The sequence below is a fragment of the Bufo gargarizans genome, chromosome 8 (assembly GCF_014858855.1).
Source record: "Bufo gargarizans isolate SCDJY-AF-19 chromosome 8, ASM1485885v1, whole genome shotgun sequence".
In the NCBI taxonomy this organism is placed as follows: Eukaryota; Metazoa; Chordata; class Amphibia; order Anura; family Bufonidae; genus Bufo; species Bufo gargarizans.
In genome coordinates, this window is record NC_058087.1 from 77288117 (window position 1) to 77307028 (window position 18912).

Below are 18912 nucleotides of genomic sequence, written 5' to 3' on the forward strand. Positions count from 1 at the left end.
CACGAAGCCTCCCTCTTTTCTGGTAAGCGATGCCCCTTGCTAGGTGCACAGGATTTCTCAAGAATTGCAGGCACCAAATTGTGTCAGTCTGAGCAACTGTGTTTAGGAGCACTGACTATAGTACATGTGAGCCCATGTATATTCCTATGAGAACTGTCCATTCTTCTATAGGTGTGCGCCATGGCCACTGCAAAACTGAATACTTTGTTGCAAACAAAAGTGATTGAAAAGCAAGAGGAGGCATGTTTTCTTCTCGGGAAACTGGAAGGGATCCTCAGCAAATCTATTCGGGAGAAGTCTGAAACCTACTCCTTTCTTGTTCCCATTGTGAGGACTCTGGTTTCCAAAATATATGAACTTCTCTTCATGAACCTCCATTTACCGTCCCTTCCGATTACTAATGGGAGCCCTTCCTTGTTTGAAGACTTCCAGGAGTATTGCAAGTCTGAAGAATGGAGGATCTTTATCGACAAATTTGTAAGTGTGTTAGTTTTTTCTTTCATGTACAGCCTGCAGTAAGTGTGCACCTTCAATGACCATTATTCACGGGATGCTGCTCCTGCGAAGACTAACCTTGTGTTTGGAGAAATATATACTGTAGGTTCATTTATAGGCCCAAATGTAATTTCAGGTGGGTTATAGAGAACCTGTGGTGATTTTCTTTTTTTTTTTTTTTTTTTTTTTTTTAAGATTCAGTCCAGTCTCATTGCAGCAGATTGCAATTTGGCCCATAGAAGACACTCCTTACCCTCTTCTTGCTGTGTGAGATGGTTCTCTGTTACACCGAGGCAGTCCACTTTTCCTCTATTTTCACTCTAGGCTTTAGGGTGGCCAATGCCATACATCTTTGATAGCTCTCCAAACCCCTTGACACACATGCATACTGCTTGCCCGTGTGTGCATGTGTTCTCAGTGAGGAGAGGGGAATAATTCTGCTGCCAAACACCTCTGATAGCAGCTCATCTCCCTAGACAACAAAAGAAAGCCAAAATGGCTGATCCTTCTTTTCCTGACATCTGCAGTAGGAGAGTAGGAACTCCCCGGTACAGATTAGATGTCTCCTGGTCGACTGACGTTCTGATGTGTATGGGCCACCTGTAGAGTCTGTTCAGTCCTCGCTTTCCCCTGATGTTGCTGTGTGTCATCTGAGGGAGGATGCAGCTCACTAGAGACAACAGTCTGAGTGCTGTGGGTTGCCGCTACTCGGTCTGACTGTAGTCCGAATCTGCAGGCTAACCACCAGCAGATGCACTCAAGGGTGAAACAGGACTAAGGAAACTAATTAGGTAACTAAGATATAGTAAAAAGTAGGATATGTTTATATTTTAAAGCTGTTGCCCCCAAAATGAACTTTTGCATTTAGGGTTGAGACAATGGTCCTAATTTATTATGCCTTCACTTCAGAATTCTGGCTTTGAAAAGTGCAGACTTTTTAAAGTCAGAATTCTGGAGAGAAGGCATAATAAATCAAGGCCAATGTGTTTTCTGTGCTTTTAGCTCTTTGTGCAGTGTCTTTTCAAGACCTTCTCTGGCCCTATCACAAGGCCCTTATCTAAGGTATTAACTAACCTTTGGAAGGAAAATGGTATGGATTAGGTTACACACCTTGGCAGGTAGTATTAAACATGAGAAGCTCTGGTGCAGGATCAGCAGACTGTACCATACATGATAGAATTACATACAGTTTAATGCGCTCTGGAGATGGTGAGGGAAGTGTGTTGTGATCCAGCTGTCTGATAAGAAAGAGACTATGAGGAATCATGTATGTGTGTGCTAGGATGGCCAGGGGAGGTGTACTAGGTGTGCCTACTGCAAACTGAAAAGTGTGCCAGGCGGGGCCAGCCCCATGACACATCCCGAGGAAAACGGGACATTCAGGATGTAAACTTCCTGCAAAAATATTCTGATGCCCAGACAATGTGAGGGAAAGCACAGATGTGAAAACCAGGTATTAGTCACAAATATGCAATGTTTGGGTTACTAGAAGCAAATAAAAAATGACTTTGGGGCATGAGAACCCCTTTAACTACAGCATGCTCTATATATTCTTGGGTGTTTTTATGGATCTTACATTTCTTCCTTTTATTTTTGTTTCCTAAAACAGTCTATGCACATATGTAAAATACACCAAAAGGTTCACATACATCCACAAAAATGAACATTAGTGCACTGTATTGGATATTGGCATTGATGCATCTGTCAGCTACTGATTAATCCCAGTATTTCCATGGGGAGTGGGAGACATTACTGGCAGACACCTTTAGCAATAGAGATATGTAGAAAACGAGGCAGAGAGCAACATCGAGTAATACCCTTCATGTATAAAGAGACACAATATGAATATACTCACCTGATGAGCCATAACAACTATAGCAGCATATATTATGCCCCCCGAGGCGGGTTCAGATCAGCCTCTGGGGTCCCACTATCCATGTCACTTGGAGTAATCCGAACACCCCTGTCGATGTGCTGACAAGTGCAACATGAAAAAAAAAAAAAGTTAAATCGCTGATACCATCGCGAGATGTAGTAAAATAAGAATCTTTATTCATGACTGCAATTAAAAGTCCTTAGGTGAAATGTATTTTGGGGACCAGCCCCTCCTTCGGTTACACAGAACAATGTACACCTTTGGCAATGGCTCATCTCTCAGCAGAACAAAAGAAACATTAGTTCCTCCAACAGAGATGAACCATATCCTGATTTCCTGCATACATTTGCCTATATTGACTGTAGCAATGACATTGCTTCCTTACTGCTCAGCGAGGACACTTACCTACGTCATGGCCTGCTACAGTGGTATGTAAATGTGTTCCTTTTACTATTAACAGATTATATCTTATATGAAGCAGTACGAGGCGGTCACATTTAGCAAGAGCCATGAGCAGATGGCTTTGTATTGGAAAGAATGCCATGAGGCACACATGATGAGTATGCACAAGCGTGAGCGCGAGCGGGGCGAAAGCAAGCTGAAATTTCAGGTATATGTCTTAGAGATCTCACAATCTATTTTAAATCACTTTAACTTAAAGATTAAATGGATGCTTAAGACGCATGTCATACAATGGCGTCCGTCACCAGTTTTTTTTTTTTTGTTTTGTTGCTGGATTCTGCAGGATTGAAAAATATAATCCTTTTGTGTCCCCCAGTGTATATGTTAAACATAGGACAAAACTGTGATGTCAGCAGCCCCTAATCGATATGTCACTATTTTTTTCCCTGAATAGTAGTTTTCTACATGATTTGTGTTTTTTTTTTTTTTGCTCTGGTTCTCTTAACCAGGTTTTGTGTTCCATACTGTATACTTCGTTTCAAATATTTTTTTCTCTTTATGTAGGAATTTTTTTTGGAGCCATTTAATAGAAAAGCACGTCAGGAGAACTTGCGTTATAATAGTATGCTGAAGCAAATCAACAGCCAGCACACTGCCACTTTAAGGCAGTGGAAAGCAGCGCAAAGATACCTCACCTGTGAACGCGGACCTTGGGCTGACAGGTTAGCTTTACCTGAATGTTCTCACTTTGACGGTCTTGTCCGGCTGAAACCTGGCATTTATTCTGCAGACCTCATTTCAGTCAATGGGGATCCGGTAGGCTGCTCAGTTCCCGGAAACAGCCTGCCGGATCTCAGAACTGAGATGTGAACGAAGCCTTAGGGTACCTTCACACTAGCATTTTTGTTTTCCGGTATTGAGTTCCGTCACAGGAGCTCAATACCAGAACAAAAAACGGATCAGTGTTATCCTAATGCCTTCTGAATGGAGAGCAATACGTTCAGGATGCATCAGTTCAGTCCCTTTTACGTTTTTTGGACTGAGAAAATACCGCAGCATGCACAGACCTTTAAAAATAAAAAATAATTTTTTTTTTATACAGGATCCGTTTTTCCAGATGACACCGGAGAGACTGAACTGGTATTTCAATGCATTTGTCAGACTGATCCGAATCCGGATCAGTCTGACAAATGCCATCAGTTTGTGTCCAGATTGCCGGATCCAGCGGGCAGATCCTCTGCCGCAAGTGTGAAAGTACCCTTAGTATATAATGACTCTGGATAATAATCTGTATTGTTGTATTGTCTTTTAAGGAAGAAGAACTGGGAATACTGGAAGCTCTCCAATGTAGAGAACTACTCACGTATGAGGCTCAAACTGGTGCAGAATAGCAATTTTGACCCCCATTTAGAGGCCAGTAATTTGCGTGATAACTTGGGTATGTTTTTAGGTTTAAATAATCAGTTCTCCTAAATGTCTCATTTGAAAATGTATATGCGTTGTGCTGCATATAATGTAAAAATGCTGAGGTTTATTAGATGCCTTCTTTCATTACATAAAACAATGGAATATACTCGGTCACCGTATTTATATATGAAAAGATTTTTTGGTCATGATCGATACATTTTACATTATTGCACACACACTCTTCCAATTTCCAGCTAAAGCTGGTTTATTGGGATTTATTAGCCTAGCCCAGAGTATTTTTTGTCAGTTTTTTAGGTCTGTGTGATATCCTAGTGCACAACAAGAACAATTTGTTTGGACACCGAACCTATAATAATGAACTAATGTACCGTACGTAAGTTACTTTCTGCACAAACACACGAAGACTCAGATGCTGTGGAAATAAGATTGCAGCATGCATATTTGGATGTCCATTTGCTGGCAAGAATTGCCCACAGATGTCAATGGGCATGCAAAACTATTGCATCCTCAAAGGGATTTTCTGGTTTGCCATATTGATGACCTATCCTCAGGATTGGTCATCATATCAGATCCACGAGGGTCCAAATTCCGGCACCACTTCCAATCAGCTCTTTGAAATTCTCTTCACTGTTACCCGTACACCATGCCTGTTTTTTTTTTTTTTTCAGGTTAAAATATAGATTTATTTATTTTTTCCATATAGTTGTGCGAATTAGACCTAATATTTTTATTTTGCTTTTTAGAGCTACAGTTTCTTATATATTATTTTTTAGATAAAATGTCACTTTCCAGTATATCAGGTACTGCTTGATGATACCAGATTTCATAGCCTGTAGTACCAAATGTCCCAAGAGCCAGGCAACACCAATAAGGTTCGTAGCCTGCTGTCAGTTGCTAGTGATCTAGTTCCAAATTTCAGTGATGCTGAGACATCAGACTACAAATGTCTCTGCTTAAAATTGGTGAATGTGTACCTTTAAATGGGCTAGGTGAAACTGGTTTGGTAACAGTATCCTGAGTTTAAGAGCAAAATCATAATGTCAGTGAATGGATTCTACATTGAATTGTCTTTTTCTGCAGGTGTCCAACAGGCAGAACTGTCTAGTGAGTCACTACTGTTGGAAGCTGTAAAGCAAGTTAAAGTTAGTGACCTAGAAGATGATGGACTTGAGCTGCCTGAAGAGGACACTACAGTCACAATGTATGTTCATAATCAATCTTATTCTTACACTAAGAGGATATTTGCATCACTTTTATTGAGAATAATTACTAGTTATTTCTGTACAATTTCATCTTTGTTGACATCCACAGTTGTGAAGGACCAAGTAATGGGTGGTTGCTGGTCCTAAATGGAGTATTCACAATAGCAGAATTAAAAATATTCTACCTACAGTAAAAAAAAAAAAATCCTAGAGAAGTCTTTGAGCTATATCCAAGACAGGACTGTTTTACAAAGTACAGTATTAGTTCAGCATCAGTTCACAAAAAGGATAGTAACATGATTTTAAGACTGAAAAAGACATCTACCCATGCAGTTCAGCCTGTTATCCTGCAAGTTGATTCAAAGGAAGGTAAAAAGCCCCATGAGGTAGAAGCCAGTTTTCCTCATTTTAGGGGAAAAAAATCCTTCCCGACTCCAATCAGGCAATCAGAATAACTCCCTGGATCAACGACCCCTCTCTAGTAATATTATTACACTCCAGAAATACATACAGGCCCCTCTTGAATTTTTTTTTTGAGTTTCCCATCATCACCTTTTCCATCAGAGATTTCCATAGTCTCACTGCTCTTACAGTAAAGAATCCTCTTCTATGTTTGTGTAGAAACCTTCTTTTCTCTAGAAGCAGAGGATGTCCCCTGAGGATAGGTGAGATCTCTGTACTGACCCCTGATATATTTATACATGGTGAACAGGTGTGAAAAATATATACGGTAAGTGGTGCTGTTCCAGGAGTTGACCTGGAGGCAGCAAGGGGGCGCCAAGGAGCGGAAATATTAGCAAAACATGAAGCTAGATGTGTTTAGTGAGGTTAAAATGGGCTTAGTAAGATCATGTCCACAGTGATATTATTTGAAATCTGTAGTATAAACATACATAAGCATCGTTCGTATTGCCACTGATGGCAGTTGAGATAGAGTGGGACTTACTTTACCGGGGAGGGAAATAAAGGATAAACTCAATACACCAATACTTGCACCTCCCCCGCCGAGATCGCTTGTAGATGATAAAAGTGGCTTCTCTCGTCCCCAAAAGATGGCACCAAAGGCTCCTGGATTATTGGGTCTTTATTTTTAATAAATATCTCTGATGCGTTTTGGGATGTAAATCCCTTTCTTGAGCATACATACAGTGTGATATGGCAGCCTTTATATAGGGTGACTACATGCACATGGTTTTGGGTCATGTGAGTTCATATGGGGGTTCTGTGGTGGTGTTTTCAGTGGCTTAGGGACATGGCTGGGTGTTACTTCCAGCGGTGTGTGCGCTGAACGGCCAATGCGTTCCACTGTGGAACGCATCGGACCGGAAGTGTATTGCAGCTGCTGTGTCTTGACTACTTGTAGGATGATGCACTCCACCCTGGAGCGCAAGAAGGAAATGCGTTCCACCATGAGGTGCAAGCAGTGCGGCCCTTCTGTGTCACATGGGGAGGAATGACTAAGGGGGCGTGTCTGAGACAGATGAGTGCTAGATGTAGGGGTTGGGCATGTAGGATAGACGTTTGGTGTACTTAACATGTGGTACACAGTATTTTTCGGCATGTAGTGACCGGTACATATATAAGCAAAAAAATAAGTATAGACAGATGTAGATAAATATAAAACAATAATAAACAGTATATTGTGATAAAAAGATAAAAACAATTGTAGACCATAACGGTATATTTTGATAAAAGGATAGAAGGGTTGCCATATAAAAGATATAAATATGTGAACGCATAAAAGTCACACTGGTAGTGGTTGTTTCTCCCTAGATTTATGTCTTCACTCGTGTGGGTCATATTGTGTGCCTCTTCGGAGAAGTTAAATTAGGTAAAAACATATATATATCTCAGAAAATATGGCCATGAGATCTCCCGACCCCCACAGTGCGCAGGCGCGGAGATCGGATGTTCTGGAGTTAGCCGCGCTTGCGCACTGGGCCGTAATATTTCCCTACTGAGGCTCTCTGGCACATGCACAGTGGGACACTGCAGCTGAACTCCACTGTTTTTCCCTAAACAGTCAGTTTGCGCATGCGCAGATTGTCAAAACTCAGGAACGCCTCGTCACGTCATTAGCGGTGCGACCAGAAGTTAGGAGGTAGGGAAATCTCACGAAGTAGAGTAATGTAACGTTACAACTCCCTTTGATGAGACAGTAAGAATATTTAAATAAATAGCCCATACTCCTACTCCACACGCGTTTCAAGCTGGAACGCTAGATAGCTCCGCCCCCCACTTCCGGTCATGATTTATATTGGCCGTAAAAACAGACAATTCAATGTTTTCTTTTTTTCTCCAATATTTGTAAAACCTGACTGTATTTGTCCTTCATCACATCTGAAGTTTAATGTATTATTTTACCCTCACTAAACGCATCTAGCTTCACGCTTTGCTAATATTTCCGCTCCTTGGCGCCTCCTTGCTGCCTCCGGGTCAACTCCCGGAACAGCACCACTTGCCGTATGTATTTTTACACCTGTTCACTTACTATACAGTACACTGCCCTGTACTGAACTCCTACGGTCTGGGGAGGGGCCTCACGTTTCTTTCTCTACCAGGTTATAATGCTTCCACATCCAGGTGAATCTCTAACACCTCAAATCCTCTCCCCCATCTCTCCCAATCCTTGCTTTTGGCTGACTCCATTCTTGATTATCTTTGCATATTTATACATAGTTGTTGTTAGATCTTCACTCAGTCGTCTTTTTTCTAAACTGAATAACCCTAATTTTGACAATCTTTCTGGGTACTGTAGGTGCAGCTGTCTCTCAGATGGTGGGTGGACACTAGCTTCTACCTGTAGAATACACAAGGGGACAGGAGATTCTGCTCCCTGTCTCTTAAGGCAGGTTTACACCTAATAATGTCACAGCCGATTGTCAGGAAGGAAGCGTTCCTTCCCGACAGTCAGCTGCTCATTCAGCGATCCTTTGTCCCCATACAGAATAATTGTTTCTGGGCAGCAGATCGCTGTACAGACAGCACGATTTGCTTCCCAGAAACTATGATTAATGTGCCTGCACGAACAGATCACCCGATGAACGAACGTTTTGCTTGTTCATTGGGAGATCGGTAGCACATTTAGATAGGCAGATTGTGCTACCGATCGTTCTCAATAATCTGCCTGAAAATAAGGCTGTGTAAATCCACCTTTACTCACAATCGTCCAGAAACATCATATAAGACATTGTAGAGAAGTGCTGAACAGTTTAGATGTGAATAAAGCACTTTGAGAAATATAACATTTACTATTAGCTGCTGAATATGCTGAATCATGTCTGTGTTGTGCTCGTCTGTTTTTCTCTACTTTCTCCTTTCCTCTCTAGATCTCTATGGGATGATGTAGCGTGATCATTCAGTAAGCAGGCAGCTGGTCTTGGTCTTCCAAGTCAAAGAGAAATGTTACTGTAGTTTTATAAAATATTGGGGGGAGGTAGGAAACATCGGATAGCTCCAGAAAAATGTATTTTTACATAAGGTACATTACAAAGTCACCTGTACTAGTAATTCATGCAAAGTTTTGAGAGAGCACCTTGACCAATTTACAATACATAGAGTTTTAGAAGAAACAAGAAAGGCTTAGATGACATCTTAGAACAAAACAACAACATTTATACTTACTGAAATCTGTAGAACCCTTGTTTGAATGTAATTATATATGAAAATAAAGAGGCAGTAACGTATTAAAATGTAACTTTTAATGATATGGGTAAGAATATAATCCCCTTACAAACATAGACAGACAGACACAAGCGGGACCCTAAATACGTGTAACCCGCTGGGAGGCGGGTCACGCTAGATTGGGCCCCACGGGCAGACCCTTGTTAAATATGTGTGGACCCCAGGGGTCAGGGGGAACCACACCTGATCGTGAAAATAAACATAAGTGTCCTGTAAACCAGGGTGAGGGTCAGGACAATGCCTTGTGTGGGTAAGAAAACAAGGAAAGATCTTACCAGTAGAGGATTATAGGCAGCGTTTATTCACTGAGATCAAAAAGTCAACGGAAATGATGGGACTTTTCCCAGCGCATAAATAAGGTGTCTTTTGAAGGAGGGCCTTCATGGAATAGGTCATGCGTCGTGCAGGGCTGCAGGGAAGTAAACTGTCCCTGTTGCACCCTGCTTGACCTAATGTGACCTAATGTGACCCTAGTGCCCTAACACTGGATCCATGCCCCGCAAGAGATGGTCCCGTCCGGAACCTCGCCCTGGTCTAAGGTCCCTATAAGACCCTGCCGGGGTGGTTGGAAGGACACCTAATGTAGTAGTAATAAAACCGTAGATATAATGATTATGTTCACCTGTCCCTACGCGTTTCATCAATTGAACATACTTATAGGGTAGTTATAATGGACCCCATGAATCGTCAGGGGACGGGGCTTGACACTAGTGGTAGCTGTCCTCAACTTCACAGTATAGATAGTGTATTGCTGAGCAGGAGAGGGGGGGGCAGACTAAATTCGGCCACTAGTGATACATGGTGTATTTTCGCTGTGGAAACCAGGAAGGAATTTTATCCCCTTCAGAGTAGATTGTCTAATGCCTCATTGTTTCTTCTTCCTTCCTTTTGGATCACTTCTGAAAAACATCCGAAGTCAATTCGCATAAAACTTCATTCCGATACTGTACGGAGCTCCTGCCAAAGTTATTGTTAACTTGTGATTGGCTAAATTGTACTTTTTCTTGGGACCTTAACATCACAACTAGGGATGAGCGAATTTCATATTTTGAAGTTCGTGTGCAGGTTCTTGTTGTGGTATTTACTGAATTGCATTATGGATTCCGTTACCATGGACCATACCGCAATTCCATGAAGGAATGCCTAACGGAATGCCTTTTAGAGGCATTCCATTTTTCATTCTATTATAATAGAAGTCTATGGCCTGCATAACGGATCTGGAGTCCTTTCCTGCCTAACGTAAACCAGACAGATCCGTTATGCAGGCCATAGACTTCTATTATGACGGAATGAATAACTGAATGCATCTAAAGGCATTCCGTCGTGGAATTTAGTTATGGTCCGTGGCAACGGAATCCATAACGCAATTCAGTAAATAGCACAAAACAAACCTGCCCACAAACTTCAAAATATGAAATTCTCTCATCTCTAATCACAACATATGACAGCGAAGGGCAAATCTAGGTTCTAGGAGTTGTCCTAAAATAATATGTAGAAGAAAGTAGGTCTAGACTTTAGTGGTTTCTGTATTTGATATTCAGTATCTTAGTAAATATGGGATAAGAGCATTGCGGTAATATTACCCACCAAATAAGCTTAATCGTTACTTTCCTGTATTGCATTTTACCAATAAAAAAATAACATGAAATAAATTGTCTACTTGTTTAAGAGGTGAAAAAGAAGAACAGAGCCAGAAGGAGAAAACCGTTCTATCTGAGGACTGCGAACTCATCACTGTAATGGATGTTATTTCTGGCCGCTTAGAAGTTACCACTCAGCATATTTATTTCTTTGATGGCAGCACTGAAAAAGAAGAAGGTAAGACTATCTTGTTTGTATAGTTTCATTTTAACACACGTGCAATTGTGAACTTAATGGGATTTTCCTAGATAAATTGACTGATGACATGTCCTCTGGATAGGTCATCAGTATCTGATCGGAGGGGGTCGACATCCGGGACCCCTGCCAATCAACTATTTGAGAAGGCATCGGCGCTCACAGTAGTTCCACGGCCTTCTTGGAGTTTTCCCTAGGCCTTGTGACTTCACGTTCACTGCTCACATAACATAGGCACAGCTCAGCCCCATTGAAGTGAATGGGGCTGAGCTGCAATTTCAAGCACAACCACAATCAAATGGACGGTGCCGAGCTTGGTGAGCAGAGAGAAGGCCCCGGCGCAACTGCGAGTGTCAGTGCCTTCTCAAGCAGCTGACCAGGTGTTGGACCTCCACCAATCAGATACTGATGATCTATCCTAAGAATGGGGCATTAGTAAAAATATCTTGGAAAATCCTTTTAAGGTATGATGGAGCACGATTATAATAAGTCGTCAGGTAGTGGTAGTGGTTTTCTCAGAGCAGCAAAAACATGGCAAAAGTTAGATAAAATGTGATTTATATTGTACTACACATTTCTGCAAAATGGATGGACCATTATGTTCTAATTACTATAATAGGACATACAAGGATCTTGTAATCCTAAAATACAATGTAAGCCGCAGGCAGTATGTTCTATTGCAGGAGGAGCAGAGCAGATTGATATATAGTTGTTTGGGAAAAGATTCAATAAAACTTGTATTGTATTATTTAAATTCCTGCTCATTCTGGGCTGTGAAGTCCAGGAGGCGGTCCTATAAGTGATTGACAGCTATCTCTGCAGTCATAGAGGGAAGGCTGACAGCCTCATTGATAGGACTGCCTCCTGGACTTCACAGGGATTGACCGACTATCGGAGTTACAGATATTATCGGACGATATTCATGATTTTTAAAGTTATTGCTATCGGCATCTAACCTTGACGATAATGTGTCCAGCACGCTATCTTAGAACATGTTCCCTCAGCACACAGGGGAGAAGGAGTCACTCTCTCCCCCCCTGTGCCGCGCTGCCAATGAGGAGAGACGGGAGGAGGAGGGGCAGGCGCACTGCGCCACCAATGATAATTAACGTCTAATACAAGTACAGGAGGTGGTGCCCAGCCTATATGACAGGAAGCTGCGATCAGCGGCAGTTAACCCCATATGTGCCTTACTTAAGGGGTTAACTGCTGCCGCTGATTGCAGCTCCCTGTCAGAGGCAGGGTGCCGGGTATGTGATTCTGCGCCGACACACCCGCCTCCTGTATTAAAAGGTAATTATGTGCACCCTCCCCAGTATTAAAAACATTGGTAGTACAGTGCGCCCCCCACCCCCCAGTATTAAAGTCATTGGTGGCAATGGCCACAGGGTCCCCTCCCCTCCTCTTCATTGGTGGCAGTGGCAGATTCTCAATTGGAGCCCCAGCAATGTAATCCTGGTGCTCCGATCGGTTACCATGGCAGCCAGGATGCTACTGAAGCCCTGGCTGCCATTGTAATCTCCCTGCTGCTGTGTGCACTATGCACAGGGCAGCAGGGACAGTGTAAGATCCTATTCACCCTAATAGAGCTTAAAAGATCCCAGGTTCTAGCCCCTAAGTGGTTATTTAATAAAACAAACGTTTTTTTAAAACAAAAAAAAAAACACCAAAATATAAATATATCTCCCTCTTTACCAATTTTACATATAAAATATCTAAGCAATAAATAAATATATCACATATTGCCACGTCCGAAAAGTCCAAACTATTAAAATATTAAAAAAATGTATCCTATGTGGTGAACGCCGTAACAGAATTTTTTATTTTTTTTTCAAGAATGAAAATGCACAGAATATGAAAAGTTATCGGCTATCGGCCTGAAAGTTCACAGGTTATCAGTAGGGATCGACCGATATTGATTTTTTTAGGGCCGATACCGATAATTTGTGAACTTTCAGGCCGATAGCCGATAATTTATACCGATATTCTGGGAATTTTCATTTTTGAAAAAAAAATAAAAAATTCCCACAAATCTGCTGAAAATTAATGTTTATTCTTAATGTGTATTTTTTTTTTTTTGTAAATCTTTCTTTTTCATTTATATTTAATATTTTGATGTTTTTATTTTTGTAACTTTTTATTTTTTTTAACTAACTTTTAGCCCCCTTAGGGACTAGAACCCTTGTCCTATTCACCCTGATAGAGATCTATCAGGGTGAATAGGAGCTCACACTGTCCCTGCTGCTCTGTACTTTGTGCACACAGCAGCATGGAGCTTATCATGGCAGCCAGGGCTTCAATAGCGTCCTGGCTGCCATGGTAACCGATCGGAGCCCCAACATTACACTGCTGGGGCTCCGATCGGAGGAGCAGGGAAGAGGGGATCCTGTGGGGGGGGGGGGGGGGCGCACTGCGACTGGTGTGGGGGGGCCCTATGCGCCACCACTGCTTAATACTGGGGGGGGGGAGGGGGGCGCACTGCGCCAACAATGCTTAATACTGGGGGGGGGGGGGGGAGCTGGCTGCTGGATCACATAGCCGGCTCCCGACCTCTATGAGCAGTAGCTGCGATCCGCGGTACCTGAGGAGTTAACTACCGCAGATCGCAGCTACAGCTCATAGAGGTCAGGAGCCGGCTATGTGATACTGCAGCCAGCTCCCGCCTCCTGTATATGAATAAATGAGAGATTAAGCTTCATTGGTGGCGCAGTGGCCATAGCTCCTCCCCTCCTCTTGTCCCCTGTCCTTTCATTGGCGGCAGCAGCAGCACAGGGGGAGGAGACACTGCTCCTTCTCCCCTGTGCTGCTGCTGAGGGAACACGGAGAGCGCTGTCAGCAGCGCGATCTGTGTTCCCCATACGCTATCGGAATATCGGCAAAATAAATACCGATAGCGTTCAAAATCCTGAATATCGGCCGATAATATCGGTAAATCCGATAATCTGTCGATCCCTAGTTATCAGTATCGGCTCTAAAAAAAAATCTATATCGGTCGATCCCTAGTAAAAAATATAAGCTTTGCTGAATCTTTTCCTATAAAACTATTTATCAATCTACTCAGCTCCTCCTGCTCTATAACATGCTGCCTACAGCTCACACACCATATTCAATGTGACAGGTTCGCTTTAATTGTTTAGGGTATGGCACAGACACTGTACAATAAAGGACTGCAGCTTCCTAGTCCCTAGGAGGACATACAGAAATAGTTCCTGTAGAGCTGTATTGGTTGTACAACCTTATATACACATGAAATTATTACTGATACTTACAGCTCAAGCTTACCTGTGCTTTTAAAAAAACTTTTTCTCGCCCATATTCATTGGGGGAAACAGAGACCGTGGGTATAGCTATGTCCTCTAGGAGGCATTGACACTAGTAAAAGCTGTTAGCTCCTCCCCTGGCAGCTATACCCCCTCCAGCCTGGAGAGAGAGCTTCACTAGCCCAGCTCCAAGTCTTTCTTCCCTCCCCCTCTGTGATGTTTATATTCGGGCACATAAAGGGGTTAATGACCAGCTCCCTGCAGGCGCTATCCTATTATACAGCGGGCTCCGTGCGCACCGCTTTGGTCGGGTGTGGGGAACGGACACAGTGTGCCTGCGCGTTTATAACTTCTGCTCCCCTGTGATATTCATCCCTGGAAGCTGGCGCCTAAGTGCACAACGCTCCAGAAACATAACGTCAGCTTGGCTCCGGACACCACTAATCTGGCTCCGCCTTGACTCCGACCTGCGTTCCCACATGCGGGCGCATCGCTCTTCTACAGTCTGGCGCCATTCTAAAGCGCTACCTGCGCTTACAGTGATGTGTGTGGTACGCGCCAGACCTTTTCACCTGCGCATTCCGAGTTGGCCGGCGGCGGTCATACACAGTTGTCCCCACAGCCCTCTGTGCGCCGACAGTACAGTCGGCCAGGTCCTATAACTTTAGACCCCAGCTTGCGGCCTACTAGCCCACAATTCTTCTCCGGGGAGGGGGTCGGTCTGGCGCGAATTCTTCCCGCCTTGCCTTCCCCTCCCCCTGTAGCTTGCAGAGCCCGCCCTCGGTCCTCAGGCAGTTAACCCTTCCTGGTCAGCCTTTTCCTGAAGCTGACACAGGGTTATATGGGGTTCTGGCTGAGGGGCGTTACTGTTGAGCGGCTTATCTCCTCTGCCTCTTGCTCAATTAAGGTGAGCATCCCAGTTTAAAAATAAAATTTTAAAAATTATTAAATGAACACAAATCAGTCCAGTCGGGTCCTCCCCCTCAAACTGTGTCAGACTGGGCCTGGGTGCTATCACGGTCAAAAGAGGACCCTTCAGTTGTTCCACACGCCGTGTGGTTGCCATGCGCTGCCTGCGCAATCCAACGGTGTACATCCGGACCTTCCCACTCACCCTCCGAAGTCGTTTGGTTGATGGACACAATCTGCGCAATCCGACTGTGTACATCCGGACCTTCCCAATCACCCTCAGGGGTCGTTTGGTTGATAAAACTCTGCCTGCGCAAATCCAATGGTGTACATCCGGACTTCCCAATCACCCTTATGGGTAGTTTGGTTAATAAAGCGCTACTTATGCAATCCAATTGTGTACATCCGGACCTTCCTAATCACCCTCCGGGGTCAGTTTGGTTGATAAAGCGCTGCCTGCGCAATCCAATGGTGGATCTCTGGATCTTTCCAATTACCCTCCTGGGTCGTTTGCTGGGATATGCACCGCCGGCAGAATCCAATGGTGGATCTCCGGACTTTCCCAATCCACCCTCCGAGGTCGTTTGATTAAAGAACTGCCGGTGCAACCCAATGGAGGACCTCTGAAAATTCCCATTTCACCCTCTGGGATCTTTTGGTTGATGTACCTCCACATGCGCAATCCGGTGAGTGAGCCTCTAGACGTTGCCATTCCGCCCCAAGTAATTTGGTTGATAGATTCCACCGGCGCAGTCTCAACTGTCATGGGCCTATTCTTGTGAGGCAGGATTGCACATAGTGGGCCAGAGCGGGTTATATTCCACCTCGGTCACCTCCACACCCCCACCCTTCCTCCCTAGGTTCACGCTCAGGCGCACCCTCCCACCCTGGAGAGGTTCGGTCTGAAAGGGGGATCAGTGGTTCGGTCTCGGCCGTGATTCCGGTGCGATCTTCCAAGATGTAGTACAGTAGTACTTGTATGCATTACCCCCTTCCTCAGGCGGAGTATTTGCACTACTAATGGATGCAGTACTCCCTTGGTTGTTACCTTCCTCTATTGGGGTCTAACCGCCCTAGCACGGTTTCAGTGCCGGCAGTAGGTGTTTCCCCTTTTATGAGGTGGGGGAACTGTTTTCCCACTGGGGACAGTACTTATGGTAGGCATTAGCCTCTTGCATAGGTGGCGCTATGGCATTGTCCCTGGTTCAGTGTTTGCTGTATGTATTACCCCTTTATGTAGGTGCGGTATGGATACGGAACTCTCCTTATGCCTTGCCCTTTCCGTAAGAGGCGTACTCTTTCTACTTGGATTCAGTTCCTGCTAGATGCATTACTGTATCGCCACCCTCATGATGGAGTATTTGCACTATCACTATTGTGCCTAATTACCCCCTTTAAAATGGTGGGATCATTGCAACATTGCCCTTTTCACAACTGATCCACTACCGTAGGGAATGAGTACACATCTTGGATGTTGCACTTCAACTACGCCACAGTTATAGTTGTCTTGGCTTCTTTTACAAGTGGAGCGTAGCGAGTATCGCTACACGCTGGGGCCCTGTATGCTTCTTCTAATGGTATTTCAGTGCCGCCAGGGATACTGTGGCTGTTTCCACGTTGTGTCTTGTTCTTGGTACCGTTTTAGGGGAGGAGTATGACTACCTCTCTCCAATATGGGTCTTCAACAATAGGTAGTGCGTACACCATGGCACGTAATGTAATTACGTTTCAGCAAGTCGAGTGTTACACTCGATATTCCCTATCCACCATCTTTGATATGGGAAGTAGTGGTGCTGGCACTCTGGTTTAGCATTGCAGCGTGTTCTCCTCCGCTGATTCAGATTTTTTGCGCTGATACTAGCGTTCGCAGATGCTGCAGTGGGTCATTCCCTCAGGTAGGGGTTCTACCCTGACGCTGGCTTGGCGGTTGTTCCTAACGCCCTTCCCTGGTGAAGTATTTAAGGTTAGCTCTCCTTCCTGAGGCAGTATGGTACCATGGCCTCTTCCGGATCCCTCTAGTGTGCCCCTCAGCTTGGGCTGGCGGGCGCCCTAAGGATACTACTCCTGGAGTAGCCATTACATACTCTGGCTCCTCCCACACGGCTCCTCCGTCAGGTGACAAATTCTTCTATCTCTAGATTCGGTGGCGTGCGCTGCATGGTCCCCTCTTTAGGCGGAGTGTGGCACCGCCACTATCATCCGGTGGCTACTTCGGTGTATTGCTACTCTCAGATGGAGAATGGACTTCACCTTGTCATTTTTTTTTTTTCTTCCAATTTTCTTTTCCTTTTCTGGCTCAGGGTTCACGGCTACTCTGCAAACCTTGGTAGCTCCTACGTTACTACTTCCCCTCATCTATGTGGATGCAGGGTATTGGTTCCGTGTTTTTTTTCCCTCCAAGTCCTGTTCTGGAACGACTGTTGGGCTGTGACATTTTTTCCAACTCCTACCCGTTGGTCCAGGGTGTACTACCCGTATCTACAACTACCTCTCAAGTCTTGACTAGTGACTGCCATGTCAGACTGATGTAGTCATGCCTTTTCACTGCACGTTCCTTGGCTAGACTACGAGACTCGCCACGCCAGGCTGAGCAAGGGTGCTGTCACGACTGTTGATGGAGTTTCGTTTCTGGAACAGAACACCCCTTCTTTTCTTCCTCTTCAAGGCAGGAGTTTTTTTCTCTCGTCTTGCTCTGTTCGAAATTTCCTGTCAAGCAGTGTTGCTACTCCGTGAATACACTGTCGTTGACGGAACTCCACTGCCGGTGATTCTCATATCGTCTCAGCTTTTACCTAGCCAATGTGTTGTTTCCTGGGCAAATGCGGTTCCTCTATACCGTTCTCCTTTACCGCCTTGGGATCTGACCTTAGTCCTTTCAGCGCTCCGGAATTCTCCCCTTGAACCCTTGCGGGAGATGTCTCTCCGACTTCGGTTCTGGAGGGTGTTTTTTTTCTTGTGGCTATCACATCCATCAGATGGGTGTCCGGGTCGGGGCGCTCTCTTGCGGAGAACCTTCTGGTTCTAACAGGGATAAGTGGTTCCCCGGCCCGTTCATTCCTTTCTCAGACGGTGGTCTCGAGTTCCATTTTGTCGGGTTGTACAATGAAGAAACTGTCCTTCCATCACGGTGTCCCTCCCCTTCACCCCCTAGGGAATGGGAGTTAGATAATTGGGAAGTTGTCAGGGCTCGGACAATTTATTGCTAGCCTCCAGTTCCTTCAGGGGTACGAACTCTTCTTTTTTGTCAGCATGGAGGGCCCTCCCAAGGCATTGGCGGCCTCCAGGGGGCAATTGCACATCTACATTTTCTTAAGCGTACTGAGCTCGGAGGATTCAGAGTTCGGCCACGCAGTTGGGTAGGGCGGCTATTGTCCTCCTTGCGCACATTCACTAAGGTTTGCCAGATGCATGCTTATGCTTCGGCAGGCGCCGCCTTTGTACCACTTGGTCTTACAGGCGGCAGTTCTTAGTTATCTGCAGGGGCGCTTACTCCATGGGTCTGTGGTTTTCCCTCCCTGTGGACTGCTCTAGGACGTCCCAAGTTCTCTGTGTTCCCCAATGAATATGGGCGAGAAAACAAGATTTTTGTAAAACTTACCTGTAAAATCTCTTTCTCGCTCTTCATTGGGGGACACAGCACCCACCCAATCTTGTTGTTCGACCACAGTTGTGGCTGTTGCTGGTTCGAACCTGGTTCGGTTCTTGGCATTGTTGCAGTTCCACGTTTTTTGGTTGGTTTACTTGCTTCTCCTACTGCTTCTCACAAACTGAAGCTCTCTCTCCAGGCTGGAGGGGGTATAGCTGCCAGGGGAGGAGCTAA

General features: G+C 44.6%; 1 protein-coding gene across 5 annotated transcripts in view; it reads left to right on the top strand.

Annotated features, from left to right (window-relative positions):
- Positions 1-18912, top strand: part of NBEAL1 (neurobeachin like 1) — a 200935-nt gene that overhangs the window by 127750 nt on the left and 54273 nt on the right. For all 5 annotated transcript variants that reach the window (XM_044305049.1, XM_044305051.1, XM_044305048.1 and 2 more), the window contains 6 exons: positions 172-477; positions 2832-2981; positions 3338-3495; positions 4087-4211; positions 5282-5402; positions 10757-10905. In XM_044305049.1, coding sequence (XP_044160984.1) covers positions 172-477; positions 2832-2981; positions 3338-3495; positions 4087-4211; positions 5282-5402; positions 10757-10905 — 1009 coding nt within the window. The remainder of the gene's footprint in view (positions 1-171; positions 478-2831; positions 2982-3337; positions 3496-4086; positions 4212-5281; positions 5403-10756; positions 10906-18912) is intronic.